Source organism: Bacillus rossius, chromosome 16 (genome assembly GCF_032445375.1).
Source record: "Bacillus rossius redtenbacheri isolate Brsri chromosome 16, Brsri_v3, whole genome shotgun sequence".
Classification (NCBI taxonomy): Eukaryota; Metazoa; Arthropoda; class Insecta; order Phasmatodea; family Bacillidae; genus Bacillus; species Bacillus rossius.
This window is the reverse complement of record NC_086343.1, coordinates 6115172-6129917: the sequence shown is the minus strand read 5'-3', so window position 1 is coordinate 6129917 and position 14746 is coordinate 6115172. Positions and strand designations below refer to the sequence as shown.

At 39.5% G+C, this 14746-nt stretch overlaps 1 protein-coding gene across 4 annotated transcripts; it reads right to left on the bottom strand.

Moving 5' to 3' along the window:
* Positions 1-1971: 1971 nt before the first annotated feature.
* Positions 1972-13098, bottom strand: LOC134540118 (ejaculatory bulb-specific protein 3-like). Of its 4 annotated transcripts, none has more exons than XM_063382630.1 (3): positions 12291-13098; positions 9175-9451; positions 1972-3267 (listed from the first exon to the last, which is right to left on the bottom strand). In XM_063382630.1, the coding sequence occupies exons 2-3, from the start codon at positions 9437-9439 to the stop codon at positions 3080-3082; spliced, it is 453 nt and encodes a 150-aa protein (XP_063238700.1). In that variant the 5' UTR covers positions 9440-9451; positions 12291-13098; the 3' UTR covers positions 1972-3079. The 4 variants fall into 4 exon arrangements, with proteins under 4 accessions (XP_063238700.1, XP_063238697.1, XP_063238699.1 ...); XM_063382627.1 differs by having other exon boundaries at positions 9175-9426; XM_063382629.1 differs by having other exon boundaries at positions 9175-9426; positions 12282-12350.
* Positions 13099-14746: the final 1648 nt, after the last annotated feature.

Genomic DNA, 14746 nt, shown 5'->3' with positions numbered 1-14746 from the left:
AGGAAGGAAAAGAGAAGTCCTTTTTTTATGGAACTTTTTTTTCACGTATGTATTGAAAATTTCCATCTTGAATCCATTTTCAGTGATGAGCAGAGATAGTGGTGTTTCGAATAAAATTCATGGATCAGGAAGGGTATTTGTCAAACTGCTCTTACTGGAGTAATTTCCCAGATTAATTTGCTTCAATGTAAAGATTTTGTATTTTTTTTACCGATAATTTAAATTCAATCAATAACATAAATACAGCTGATAGCGTAGAAATTGTTTTATCAATTAAATAAGAGTTTATTTATTGGTTTGAGAATCTTTATGGCCAATTTATACTTCAGATAAACCATGACTATACAGCATGAAGTCTTGTGTTACATATAGATATATATCAAGGTCAGTGGCGGATCCAGGGGGGGGGGGCACCATGGGCAAGTGTCCCCCCCCCCCCGAAAAACCAGTTGTCTGCTACATTAATATTGCCGACAAAAATGATTGTTTCTGAAACCAATAAAATATTTTAATATAATTAATGAATTTCTTGTAGAATCATAAAATCTGGTGGTTGGATGTTATGTGTAATGTGAGTGGATTAAATACAAATTTAGTAATCATGTCATTTTTTCTCTGGCTATTCTCTGAAATCCTGGAGTGCCCGAGGTGAACCTCTGGATCCGCCACTGATCAAGGTCACATCATTTGGCGGGCTACGTGTGATTGGTAGGGATAAGATGATTATATGGGGAAATCGATAAAACTAAAATGAAACCGAAAAGCATGTAATACACCATATAACACCGAAATACAAGCTAATACACCATAAAGAACGAAAATACAACTAATATGAAATTGATCAGCATTTTTAAAAATAAAAACTTAACTCAAATAATAAAAACGTAATATTTAATACATCGAATTCAATGACTGTAATGTATTCATCATTATTTTTTTTACAAAAAAAAATGTGTGCATTAAGTAGACTGGAAATATTATTATTTTACTATTTTTTTTAATATTAAAAGTGTTAATAGTAAACCATTTTTTAAAATACGACGTGCTTCATTTCTCAAACAATTCCTTGCAGATTTATTTTTGTTGTTCTGAGTGCGACGTCTAACAGTCAAACTGTCTCTGGTTTGGTGAAATAAGTATCATAAAACTTGTATATGTCATATGTGTTTAATAATATGCTATATTTATTAATAAACAGAATTAGTTAAAAATAAAGCAGTAACACTGAAATCTCCTGTGTTAAAAACGAAATAAAACCCTAAAAGCTTGTCTCTAGTGATTGGGTAACCAAGTGAGTCACCAGGGGGGGGGGGGTAGTGGGGGCAGTTGCTCCCCCCCCCTAGAGCCCTAGAGATTAAAAAAAATGTAGCCAAATGCAAAAAAAATACATACTTTTCCCACAACTCTACCCCCCCCCCCCCCCCCAGGCCATCGGCTGGCGACGCCCTTGTGGGCAACCACTTCTTTTCTTTGTTTATAACCCGATTAGAATCTTCAAGGTCACGTCAAGAGATCTGTAGTCCAATCATTAACGTGAAACAACACATGCTTCAAGGCTACTTTGCTACACAGTGAAACCAGGAATAATCGTGGCTATACACATAAATTTAACTGTTTCCGAAAAAAAAAAATGTTGCAGATATAACAGAGATTCGTGGCGAAAAAATATAACAACACAATTCATAGGTAGAGACACCCGCAAATTTCGCGTTATTATTTGGACAGAGGCTATATTTCTTACAATTATACCTAATAAGCTAGAGGCTAAAACCGGACAGCTCCAAGGCTTTGTGTGAAAACTTGGCGGGTTTTTTTCCACGTTAGTCCAATACATGGTAAACAGTCTTTATTCTCAGTATGAACAATGTATGGAAACGAGAATAACTTTCTTTTCTCTTATAATTTCTTTTTGTTCATTATACAGATTAATTTGGGGGGGGGGGGGAGGGGGGTTGAATAAACGTCCAGTGCTTCAAATTTCTTAGAAAGAAGTTTATTATGTTTGACACCATATAAAATAAAACATAATTTAACAATTTATTCAAGAAAAAAATCGGTAGTCAACACCTCATGCAGCTAGGTTATTTTTCACACTTTCGCCTGTGTTGTCAGAATAGAGATATCGGTGTTAGTCCTGAGGGTATTTGATTATACTCTCAAATTGCGTTCTCGCTGGAAAATATGAGTTTTTAATGATCGGAAGGACCGAAAACTACATTACAAAATTCAAAAGACCCAAACAACAGGCAACCCGGCCGGTAGGTGACCTACAAATTGGCAACAGCCAATGGACAATGGACAGCGACTTATTTGCATAAAGTGCTCTGAGTTGGTCCTGGTAAGTACCATAGAATAATGCGAAAATTTTCAGGTACTCTAAGTGCGTTTCAATTACTAGGGACTGGAAAAAAATTGCACATTCAATGACACATAGGATAGGTCCCAGTCCAGGTTAATGTCAACCGTTCGTTGGCTTTTTTTTTTTTTACCTGGGAGACGTCTGAAATGGGTTGATCGTGATTCGATACTTTTTTGGTTGAGTGTTTCTTATTCGTCCAGAGTAGGTACTACACTCATCGCGAAAAATTGAAACCGCGAATTCTTCTGGTATCCACCAACAGAGATGGCCATTAAACTTTTTTCAAGGCCCTAATAATTTGCGAGAGTAACTTCACCAAAGACTCCCCTCCCCTTATTGGTAATTATAAAATCCCCCAGAAAAAATAAAAACGCAGTATCCCGAAAATAATTATTTAAAAAAAAATCTTTTAATAAAAGTTTTCATGTCTACCATGAAAATTAAATTTCAAACTTTGGTTATTGCTTGATTTTTTTTTTATATGTCTAAGAGCACAAAAAATAAAAATACGTTATTAAAATACGAGAAAAAAAATATGTTTACGTAACATAATGTGATGGGTAGTACATTTTAATGAAGAACATTTCACTTTATTTTCACAGTGTATTTTCCGTTGGTTTAATTTCTTTGATGGAAAAAAAAAGGAGGAGCTGTAAGCGTGAACAAGGTGAAGGACGGAAGACGGCAGCTGCCGCCTGGTCGCGCCGACCAGACTGTACTCTAGGCGGCGTGCTTGAGCCGGTCGCCGTGCTTCTCGGAGTACACTCCCGTCGGATCGAACCTGCGCACCAGCGCGCTCCAGTCCTCGGGGTGATTCTTGCGCACGAATGCCACCACCTTCCTGGTCTCCTCGCGCTGTCTCTCGCTGCACTTGGCGCAGTCGCTGGCCAGTGCGTCCGGGATCCGGCCTGCGGGCAACACACAGAACATCTGCAACACAGACATTGGCGTAGCTGTGTTCATAAAGCAGAGGTGCCCACCCCCCCCCCCAAACACTATGACTCACCCCCCCTAAACTAATGATGCGCCCCCCCTCCCGAATTTTTTTATGCCATTTTCTAAATGATTTACTCAATTGTTTTATAATATTATACTTTTTTAGTATTATATTTTATCACATTTTGCATTAATCAAAACTGATTTTCTAATAATAATTTTGGTCATATCAGGTAATATTTCCATCCTGAACCGACAGATGCCAAACTGCTTTTGTTGCCAATTTGATTTACAAGATCCCTTTCAATTATCAAAGCACCAGAATCGTATTTTCACATTAGAAGCTATAATTATGTAAATAATATATACATTTTTCTCGTCTTTTAACCAAAACCCCCCCCCCCCTGAAATTTTAATGACGCAGTCTGCGTCGTTACCCCCCCCTTGTGGGCACCCCTGCATAAAGTTGGGGGGGGGGGGAACAAATAATGATTTCGATGTCATGTAAACCCATTCCCCTCTCACTAAGACGGGGGGGAGGGGGGGGGTCCGAGGGGTCCTCCACCGGAAAATTTTGATTTTAAAAATGCAAAATAGCGCTTTTTTTTTTTTTTTTAGCAGTTTTCGTATCCATCCATTGGATACATCGATGTTAAAATTATTATTGTTTCCTTAAGATGAAATTTGAGGGTGAAGAAATTACAAATAAAGTTGGGCAGAATAATATTATAAAATAAAAATATCACGGTCTAGAAAGTTGGGGGGGACAGTCCCCTCCACCAAAAAGGTTCATGGGGACACGTCCCCCCTGTCCCCCCCGGTTCCTACGCCCCTGAACACAGACAAACACAATGGGCTGACGACGGCGAGACAGATTAAATGCAGGCAGACAACAAAATCTGGACAATAATGCAAGCAAACATATGAACACAGCGATGAAGATGAACAAGTACTGCGGACGACACAGCGACGTTGGCACCGACGAACACAGAAGATATCCAGTGACAACAGTTGAGACATTCAGCTTCAACAGCTTTCAACGGAATTCTTGTGCTGCATGATATTTATATGTTGAACATTTTATGTCCGTGGTTGTGTTGCCCATAATACCTACTTGTTTTGTTTCATCGTTGGCTTCGTTTGTCCGACATCAGCTGATACAATCTTGCTTCCTGTGATTTTTTTTATCTTTTATATATTTTTATTTTTTTATTGAATTTTTTCGTGACAAACAGTGCAAAACTGCCATGGTGTCTATCCAAGAAACTCAACACCACGGAACACGGAGGGGAAACAAACATTTGCGACTCTTGCAGTGGAAACTGAAGCCATGTGTCGCTATCTGTTGGGCGGGGCCCGTAACTGCCAACAAATAAAAAAAAATCGGAATAGAGGTACTCATACAAAGTTTTTTTTAGTTAATACGTTTTTTTTTAATGGGGGACCCCCCCCCCCCCTGGGGGTCCGCCCCGCCAAAAAATTCACTCATTTTATTTACAATGAGAGGTACAAAAATATATACACATGGAGGAGAAAATTTGATTACATTAAACAAGAGAAAAAGATATTTACAGTATATTACATAACACGGCACTGGGCCCCTCCCAACAATTGAGTCCTTGGGGGCTGGTGATTGGTGAGTGGTGAGGTTTTTCTTTACAAGTGTTGGTGAAGTTGATGATGAGGTGGAGGTGTGGCCAGGCCCGTTTGGCTCGGGTCTTTCTTATGGTCAGGGGTACTTGGGGTGGGCGGTGGTGTTGATTTTTTGTCCCGCAGTGCTATTGTAGATGTGCTGGCCACCGATGTTATTCGCCGGCCCCTCCAGCGTCTTTTTCGTCGTAACTGCTCCCTGATGATGGCGACTGCAATGTCGACCGAAAACTTCGGTGAATTATATACGGACACGGCTACAACCCAGAAGCCAAGCTACTTCATACAAACTGTAATTGTGTGTCATTTAACTATGTCCACCACACAATCATATAGCGCTATCACCCTGTGTTCAGCCCGGGAAACGCCGGGTACTGCAGCTAGTTAGAATGTATGTTTAAAAACGAATGATTGTTTGTTCGTCCCGTATGCGTTCCTTAACCATTCATCCTGTTTCGATGAAAGTTTGCACACTTGACCTTCGGAACGCGAGGAAGGTCACCGTCCAGGTGAGACTTCGTTGAAACCCACCCTTGAAGCAGAATTTAAGGGTGGCTCTCGAGTAGTAACAGATAATTACCAGTAAGTATTTTATGACAGGTTTTTTTTAATGTTCCGAATAATAATAGCAGAGCGCGAGCCTAGACAGATAGAGAGATAGATCATATTTTTTTCAAAATAAATACAGGTGCCAAATTTCAGTCTGTGGGATTTCGTGATGAGTCACCGCCATTCGTCATCATAGGGCGAAGCCCTCAGCGCGGGGGAGGTACGAACATTTTCAGGGGCTCCTGTCCTCCCATTGGTCAGCATTAGATACATTAAGAGGGGATGGGGGCGGGCACCCTTCCCTCCTAGTCTTTAGCTATCATTCAGGGCAGGACCCATCAGTTGGTCACGTGATGGGTCAGTGAGTAATATTTCGCTTAAAGGTATATATGAGGCCTACCTACTAACTACAACATACAACCTACCAACTTTATATATATACACATACATATACACATATATATGCCAACGGAAGGTTTTCTCAAACTATTTGGAAGCACAGTTTTGTAAAAAGTAATCATTAGTAGACACCTGTAAAATTCGCGATTTCAAATCCCTAAAGGATAGACTCCATGATCCTCTATGCATTCGTTGCAAATTACATCTGCTGATTGGTTACCGACTCGTAACACCTGTTGACTGGAATGATCGTGATTCGCTAATTCTTCTGTTAAAGATTTTTCATTGGCTCAGAGTCCTTCAGATAAATTGTGGCCCAATCACTGAAGCAAAATTATGTCAAAAGTATTTAGACTCTATCCTATCACGAAATGAATCCGCGAATTTTACAGGTCTCTAATCATAATCATTGATCATTCGTAACCATAAAAACCTTTCTGTGCTCTTCGTAGTGAAAACTGGCGCTTGGAACCACAAGGGCGTGGATCTATTTCGGAAGCTATCGCGTCAAGCACCGACTATAAAGGCGAAGACGACCTCTGTGGAAGAGAACGCGTCGACCTTGCAGACATCCTCACCGGCACAAGGTCACGCGGAACAAACATCAACTCTAAAGAAGAGTGAAATAATTACTTCGAACCCACTACAGGACAACTAATTAATTTTGTTACGCTAGAGCTGAAAATACCAACGCGGTAAAATTACAGGAAATAACGCTGATGATTGTGTAGGAACTTAATGAGCACTGAGGTTATTCTGGGTGGCGTAATTACTTCACAGCTACTTCCGCCGCGAAACTTATTTTAAGTGTGGTGGGGAACAATATTTAGTTGATAGTTCTACACCTGCCCAAGGATTTATTTCACAAGAATAATTTTTTTTCAGGGCTACCAGTTGTATTGTTAGAGTTTAATAAAAGTTTTTCGATTTTAAACGAGCTAGCTGGCTCTAAATTTACCATGGGCTAACATTGCACTGCACAACATGTAATTTCCTTCCGAAGGAAGGTCAAATTAAACAGCTTGGTTATTTTCAAGAAAAAAAGAAGGGCCAGGCATTAATATACTTATCCGCCTTATCGCCTCGAGAATCGACGACAACGATGCCTCGTTGAAGGAAGAAAAACTACATCACTAACTCAATATGGAGCAGTTACACTGTTAGAAATCACAACAAATCTACTGACATTTCAACAAAGAATTCACCTCAAATAAACGAATGGGTTGTTCGTAATTTAAAATAACTGTAACTTCGTATTAACTACGCCGTATTTCGACTTCCAGTTTCTGTTTGTCGGTGTAAATATGGTATTGTGTTGTTGCTGGTTTAACCAGTTCTTAAGTGTTTTGCTTAAAATCCCAGGAAACGTATGAAACCAATGCTTTGGCTGAACAAGCAAGTATTATAGTCTCCTGGTTTATGATTAGACAGCAAGGTACGGCATTCATTTTGTAAGTCCCATCAAGAAATGCATTGGATAATGTACACTATTTTACTTGAAGCTTATCAAAAATATATCATGGCTACTCGTTTTCAGACGTAAAAATTGTCTCTATTATGTAGCATCATTTGTAATGATTTTATATTTTGTTGTAAGTAGACTTTATTTTAAAGATCGCAGGCTTTCACGACCATTATCTGCATTTCCTTGGCTTCTGGGCGTATACCGTGTCAGGTAATTGTCTTGCGACGTTTTGGCAGTCATTGCAGCTGCCATCATCAGGTAGACTCAGTCAGACTTAGTATACCTGATGATGGCAGATGCAATGACTGCCGAAACGTCGCAAAGACAACTACCTGACACGGCCTACACCCAGAAGCCAAGGAAATGTAGACTTTATTTTGTTTTATTATGCTTATTAATGTGCGCAGTTAATACTGGGAAATCTGTTCAGGAAACGGTTTACAAATAATGTTTTGGAGGTACTGGGATAACACAGAGCATAAATTCATCGGTAAGAACCCGAACCCGGTATTACTGCGAACACTAATTTGTTAAGTGATACAGTTGTTTTCATGTAAATGTACACATTTACAAATATATGTAATTTTAAATGGATATTTCTGTTCCGTTTACAAACAAAAAAATTCACGGTGTGGCATGGAAATGAAGGTGACATAACAAGGAAGGGAGGGGGGAGGAAGCGTGTGATTGGCTTGTGCGGGCATGGCCCCCCACAAGGTGGGGCTGGGTGGACCCCTGGTTCCAGGGCCCAGTACTGTTTATTTTTTAAATGCTTAACTATTATAATTTTTTTTACAAACTAGAAAAAACATATTGAATATTTTATAAGTAAAGCTTAGTTTGGACTTATAAAATAGTAACCATAATTATACCCTGTATTTTCAGGTTAAATGACATTCTAGAAAGAGTGTAGTTAATAAATAACTGTGGAATTGTAATGTAGCCCGTCTCCGATCCTGGGTCCATGACCCGTAATCGAATGTGAGCCCCGGGGGGGGGGGGGGGGGGGGGGGGGACGCACCACAACGCCGAACGTACAATAACGCCGAAAACCATAACGCCGAAATGCCAAATTGACCACAACGCCGACAGCTAGAAAACTGATGTGTACCACAAAGCCGAATTACCACAACGCCGAAATACATTAACCCCGAAAAATGTCATTCCAGGACTGCCAAAAAGGTTAGGTTATAGGTAAGGTTAGCACACAAATTCATTCAGTTGTTTTTCATTTTGCTCCTGTGGGCCCCCCTCCCCGCAGCAATATTTTTCGGTGTTAACTTTGAATATATATACTGTATAGAAGTCGCCAGCCCAGGTTAAAATTTCTAATACGGTTTGAGGTAGTTGGTTAATTCACCGCCGCAATCGCCACCATCTCTAGGGGCATCGACTTGTTTGTGGTCCCTAGCGGACAAGTGTCGAACTCTTCAAACACCCCTTCCCCCTCCCGATGAACGACCTTGAGCTGCAGTGAATGATAGATGGCGGGTGCGGGGAATGACAGCGGGCGACAGTGCTGCACTCTAACGTGTAAATAACAACCTAAGACGATACAGGGCGTTACGGCAGCGCCTTGCAGCGGTGAAGTTCCCAAGCTGCTCATCACACGCTCCTGAAAAACGTAGAGTATCCTATCCACTCGCGACTTCTATACAGTATATATATTCAAAGGTGTTACTGTATTTCGACGTTGTGGTGCACAGCAGTTTTCTAGCTGTCGGCGTTGCGGTCAATTTGGCATTCGGCGTTATCGTACGTTCGGCGTTGTGGTATTTCGGCGTTGTGGTGTCGACCCGTGTGCGGGGGCACTCACTTCGGAGGGCTATGGCGTCCTTGGTGCAGCGGACCTTCGCCCCCTCCTGCGCCACGATGCAGTCCACGTAGCTGCGGTACAGCCGCTCGTTCTTCAAGATGGCGTCCACGTCGACGCCGTCGTACCTCGTGGTGTACTTGCGCTCCGCCGGAGGCGCTGCGGTCGCGGCCAGCGCCGCCAGGCACAGCAGCGAGATGGCGCGCGCGGCGGTCTCCATCGCTCCGAACCACAGATGTGAGAAGCAAGGGAAGCCTAAGATGTGCATCAAGTTCTGTCCCTGCCCGAACACGCCCGAATATTCACCTTCGGCCAACCTCGGGTTTATTTATATACCTATTTATATTTCTCTGTTTATTTTAAGGTAGCTATACTACCATTGCTAAAAAAAATTTATGTTGAAGAAAAACTAAAAAATTAAAATAAAGAAATATATAAATAAAAAAAGACAAAAAAACACAAATTAAGCAAAAAAAATTGCTGTTGTCAACAAGGATATACACACCACAAAATATTCCGTGACAGGAATATGGTCAACAAAACAAAGAAAAACAAAGAAAAATGTACTAAGAGAACGAAAAAAAACCACAAATGATGACGACACAGAAATATTGAACCCAAAAAAAAAATTCAGCACAACGGTTGAAACGAAACAAAACACGACAAAACGAAACTAACACAATAGTTTTCCAAAACAGAATAGAACGATAAAAAAAAAACCCACAAATGATGACAGCACAAAAATATTGAACCCAAAAGAATTCAGCACAACAGTTGAAACGAGACAAAAAACACGACAAAACGAAAAAGACGAAACGAACACAATAGTTTTACCAAAATTTGTGTTTTTTGTCTTTTTTTATTTATATATTTCTATATTTTTATTTTTTATTTTTTCTTCAACAGAAAAAGTTTTTATAAATGGCGTATGTCCAAAAACTTACATCAAGTCATGCACTCCCATTGCACAAATCTTTCAAAGACAATAGCTATACTAACCTAACAATAGCGGATCCAGAAGGGGGGCTAAGGGGCTCAAGCCCCCTCCAAAAGCATCTGGGTCCACTATTGTTTTAGTGTTTGCCTTGATAAAGCCTAGCCTCAGCTGGGTCAAGCCCCTCCCAAACCAAAATCCTGGATCCGCCACTGTAACCTAACTAACCGTCCATAGTGTTTTAAAGTGTTTTTAATGTAGCTAACCTAACCGACCACTTTTAATATTTGAATTCATTTTTCCTGCGCAAAAATAAAACATTTTTTTTTTTTACGTTAATGTGCTATACCAGGTGTTAGCTTCTATAATAAACAAAGACAATTAAATAAACAGGTTTCATATAGTCCATAATATTAAGTTAAGGAAAATCCATTGGGGACCAAAAAGGTTGAATTTCACAATTGCGAAAAAGAGAGAGAGATTTGAGTTCATAAAGGCTCGTCTACAACAGTCCGAACCTGTGGGTGGTCCGTGTACTTATCCTACTGGGAAGGACGTCACATTGTCGCACGGAAAACTGCCCAGTCTACAAGTGCGATGTCCGATGTCCGAATATCCTGAATTCTAAAGTAGTAGATGGTAGTATCTTATATTATTTTTGTTTCTAATATTTCGTATTTTTCACTTGATCTTCAATACAGTCATAATATAACCACGTTTTTTTACTAAACATATCCTTATTTAATGTTTTTTTATGAACTTAAAGGCAAATATTTATGTCAGTCCTTGCAATGTACTGAAAGAATGGAATGGTGTGGTATACAGTTTAGAATTACCCAATCCTTCGCATGTAGCTTTCGTCTTCAAACACTTTATCATTAATTAAATCCATAAAGATTAGTTTTTTTTCCAAAACCATGATGATTAACAAAGTTTTATATGGTTTTGGGGAATCCTAATTTTTTATTGATTCATGAATGATATAGTTAGTCATACGTAACGATCACAAGCAAAGTCTGCTCTACTAAGACATATTTACTTCAACTATTGTTATAACTTTGTACCTGTACTTTACTTAAAATACTATTTTTTATTTAATTATGTTTTCATTAATTCATGTAACAATGTTATAATTTATACGTTTTTTGTTTATACATTATAATGAATTTTAATAAATTGCTCTTTTTAAATGTCATCTTTATATAAATAATGTATGGTTTCTTAGGATATATTTTATATATTTATTTCTCAGTTATTATACATTTACAATGTTTACAATCGTCAAAATACCGCTTGTAATTTGAAGTGACTAGATGCACTCACATACACGCTTGCTTTCGTGAGTGCTAAATTTCCTGGTAAAATAAGTGAATATCGTTAACAAAGTGTAAAAAAAAAGGGGGAAGTATAATTATTATTATTATAACTCTGTAGATTACGTGGTTTACGAGTTTTAAGCGGTGTGGAGTCTCAGCCGTAGCGACACCCAATCCCGAGATTAAAGACATGCATAGGGCCATGTATTTTTCGCGAAAAGATTTCGAGACAAGGTGAGAGTCAACACGCTGTAGCATCGTCTGTGTTTTGTGATTGGGTGAGTTTATTTCAGATACATGTTCTATTGTTAGAACAATCACAGTGATTCAGCGTGGAAGAAAAAAAAACATGCTGATTGGCCCGGTGAAATAAAGGTAGGTATATCTTCGTTGGCAGACGGCCGCCCAATTGCAAGGAAGAAACTGATGGCGCATCAGGCACACCGTATTGCACTGTAAAATGGGCGCTCAGATCTTTTCGCGAAAAATTCCTGCCCCTAGACATTCACAGGGGCGTAGCCAGGGAAGGGGGGGTGTTTAGTGGTTCAACCCCCCCCCCCTTACCCCCAAATCATTAATTAATTTCTTATTCATCACTCAAACAAATTTCATATTAAAATTAATAAAATTTTTACCATTACAATATTTAAATTTAAGTACCGAAAACTGCTAAAATAGCACTATTTTACACCTTAAAATTCAAATTTTCCCGGGGGAGGACCACCGGATCCTCCGCTGTAATACGGGGGGGGGGGGGGGGGCATGCTTCTTAACACCCCCCATACACAAATCCTGGCTACGCCACTGGCACATTCATATTCCTGTAGGAAAGGCATGTGTAAAAAAAAAAAAAGTTTTACCTGACCTACCTCAACAGTCTCGCGTGTCCCCCCGGCGACGACAGAGTCCAAGAGCGGCCGTCAGACTACGCAGGTTCGCCGCTTTTATAGAGTCCTCCGCTTTTTTTTCGTGCGACGGCGGAGAAGATGCCCCTTGCGGAAATTGCATCCTTGGGGGGGAGAGTCCGTGGAGATGTGTATCGGCGAGTGACTTTGGGGACTCGTTCTTCTCACCGGCTCGCTTGCCGTGGATGTCAACCTTGGGAGTTGCTTGATGAGGGTCCGCGGGGGGCGAGGAAGAAGAAGACACGCTCTGTTGTTCTGCGTTCCACCTTTGAATACATATACTGTATAGAAGTCGCGAGTGGATAGGATTTACTCTACGTTTTTCAGAAGCTAATGATGAGCAGCTTGGGAACTTCACCGCTGCAGTGCGCTGCCGTAACGCCCTGTATCGTCTTAGTTGTTATTTACACGTTAGAGCGCAGCGCTGTCGCCTGCTGTCATTCCCCTGCACCCCTCATCAACCATTCACTGCAGCTCAACGTCGTTCAGCAGGAGGGGTAAGGGGTGTTTGAAGAGTTGGACTCTTGTCCGCTAGGGACCACCACAAGTCGATGCCCTAGAGATGGTGGCGATTGCGGCGGTGAATTAACCAACTACCTCAAAACCATATTAGAAATTATAACCTGGGCTGGCGACTTCTATACAGTATATATATTCGAAGGTTCCACGCGTGTCAGCGGATGCACGGATCCTGCTGGTCTCACGACTCGTCAAAGTCAAGTTCTTTGCACATTTTTTTTTCTTCCGTCTTTTGGAAACCAGTTTCCAAGACACAATCTGTAATAATAATAAACATTATACATACATCATACATTTTTGACGTGACAACGTCTGATAAATAGATGAACGCCGGCTGCACGCACGAAAAAGTGTCCCGTTACGCACATTGTCCCGTTACGCTCATTGTACGCTTTGCGCCGCATCGATCTCTCTTCCACTCGATTGGAAAAACCATCGATTTGACTTTTTCGAGGCACATTTAACTTTAAACACTCCCATTCGTTTCTTACTTTTCCTATCATCGTCCTATCCTTAACAGAATAACACAGATTGGAAGAAGTTAAATAGCAAACATGTTTAAAAGTTATAGTTAAAATAATCTCTTCGTTAAAGTAATAAGCATATTTGAATTGAGTGCAAATAAAAGTAAATTTATAAATTAAATTGTAGATTTCATTTCACTCCTTCTTTGTATCCATACAAAATAGTGATAATACAATAAAAATGATTCAATATTATTCATAAAAGTAAGCAATCATTTCATCCATGTTTTGTTATGACGTTGTCACGTTAAACTATCGTCCGTAAACCGACTATACAGACAACCAATTTGTTTGCTTATATTAAAGATGTTTTTGAAAAAAAAAAAATACTGAATAGGTATCGATTGTCATACCTACAAAAATTGGGGCATAATTTTAAATTTTGATGATTTATGCAAAGCTCAATCTTTAAACCATGGAAAATATAGTTGAATATCTAAAAATTGGGCCTTTTAGATAGATATCGATGATAGACTACCTATTGTAGACGTTACCATAGCGCAACTACAGGAAAAATTTTATATAGTTTTTCGTTTCATGGTCCATAGACCCCCAAACCATCGTCAACTCAAAAGTTTATATGTATGTATGTATGTGTGTGTGTGTGTGTATATATATATATATAATCATATTTTTATGGACACGATAACTGCCGTAATTTTGCACAAATCAATTCCAAACTGATACATAAAATACAGCAATGAAAAATCTCGGTCGAGTTATTTAATGGGCAAAATTTTACCAAAGGGGTATAAATAGGAAAGGTTGTTCTAAAAACAGAAAAATCGGAATAGCTTCCATAATATGGCAAATATCGCATGCGTTTGTATTATTATAACTCTCGCAGGAAAAATACCGAAAATTTTTGTCTAAAATTATTTTTGATACGACCAAACATAACAAAAAAGGTTGGAGGACCAAAAAATTAATAACTCTCTCAGTAGCCACACTATCGAAATTGTACAATTGTATAATTTATATATAAAACTTTTGTCTGATACGATTTTTTGTAAAAACAAACCATTGCAGCAAGGGGATGAAAAAAAACATTAATATAATTAAATTTTAATTAATTATTAATTAATGATTAATACAAAATAATAGATATTAATTAATATGAGCTTAAACATTTAAGTGTGTTCAGAGGTCATTGCCGTGTGGCGACTTGCAAATGTAAACCAGGCGAAGAAAGAGAGAGAGAGAGAGAAAGAGAAAGAGAGAGAGGGAGAGAGAAATGCGATCTCTCAGCCGCAGAGAGCTGGCTGCGTTGTAAGCGGATAGTCCCGACTCCTTGCAGCAATAATCCTGCTCGACTGGTGTGGTGGTGTCTGTCAAGATGGCTGACAGGACAGAGAGACAGGGAGAAACTCGAAAAAA

Coding starts and splice junctions, on each gene's coding strand:
- LOC134540118 (XM_063382630.1), bottom strand. CDS start 9,439: ATGCACATCTTAGGCTTCCCTTGCTTCTCACATCTGTGGTTCGGAGCG. Junction 3,268..9,174: donor GGACGCCATAGCCCTCCGAA/GTGAGTGCCCCC, acceptor TGTTGCCCGCAG/GCCGGATCCCGGACGCACTG.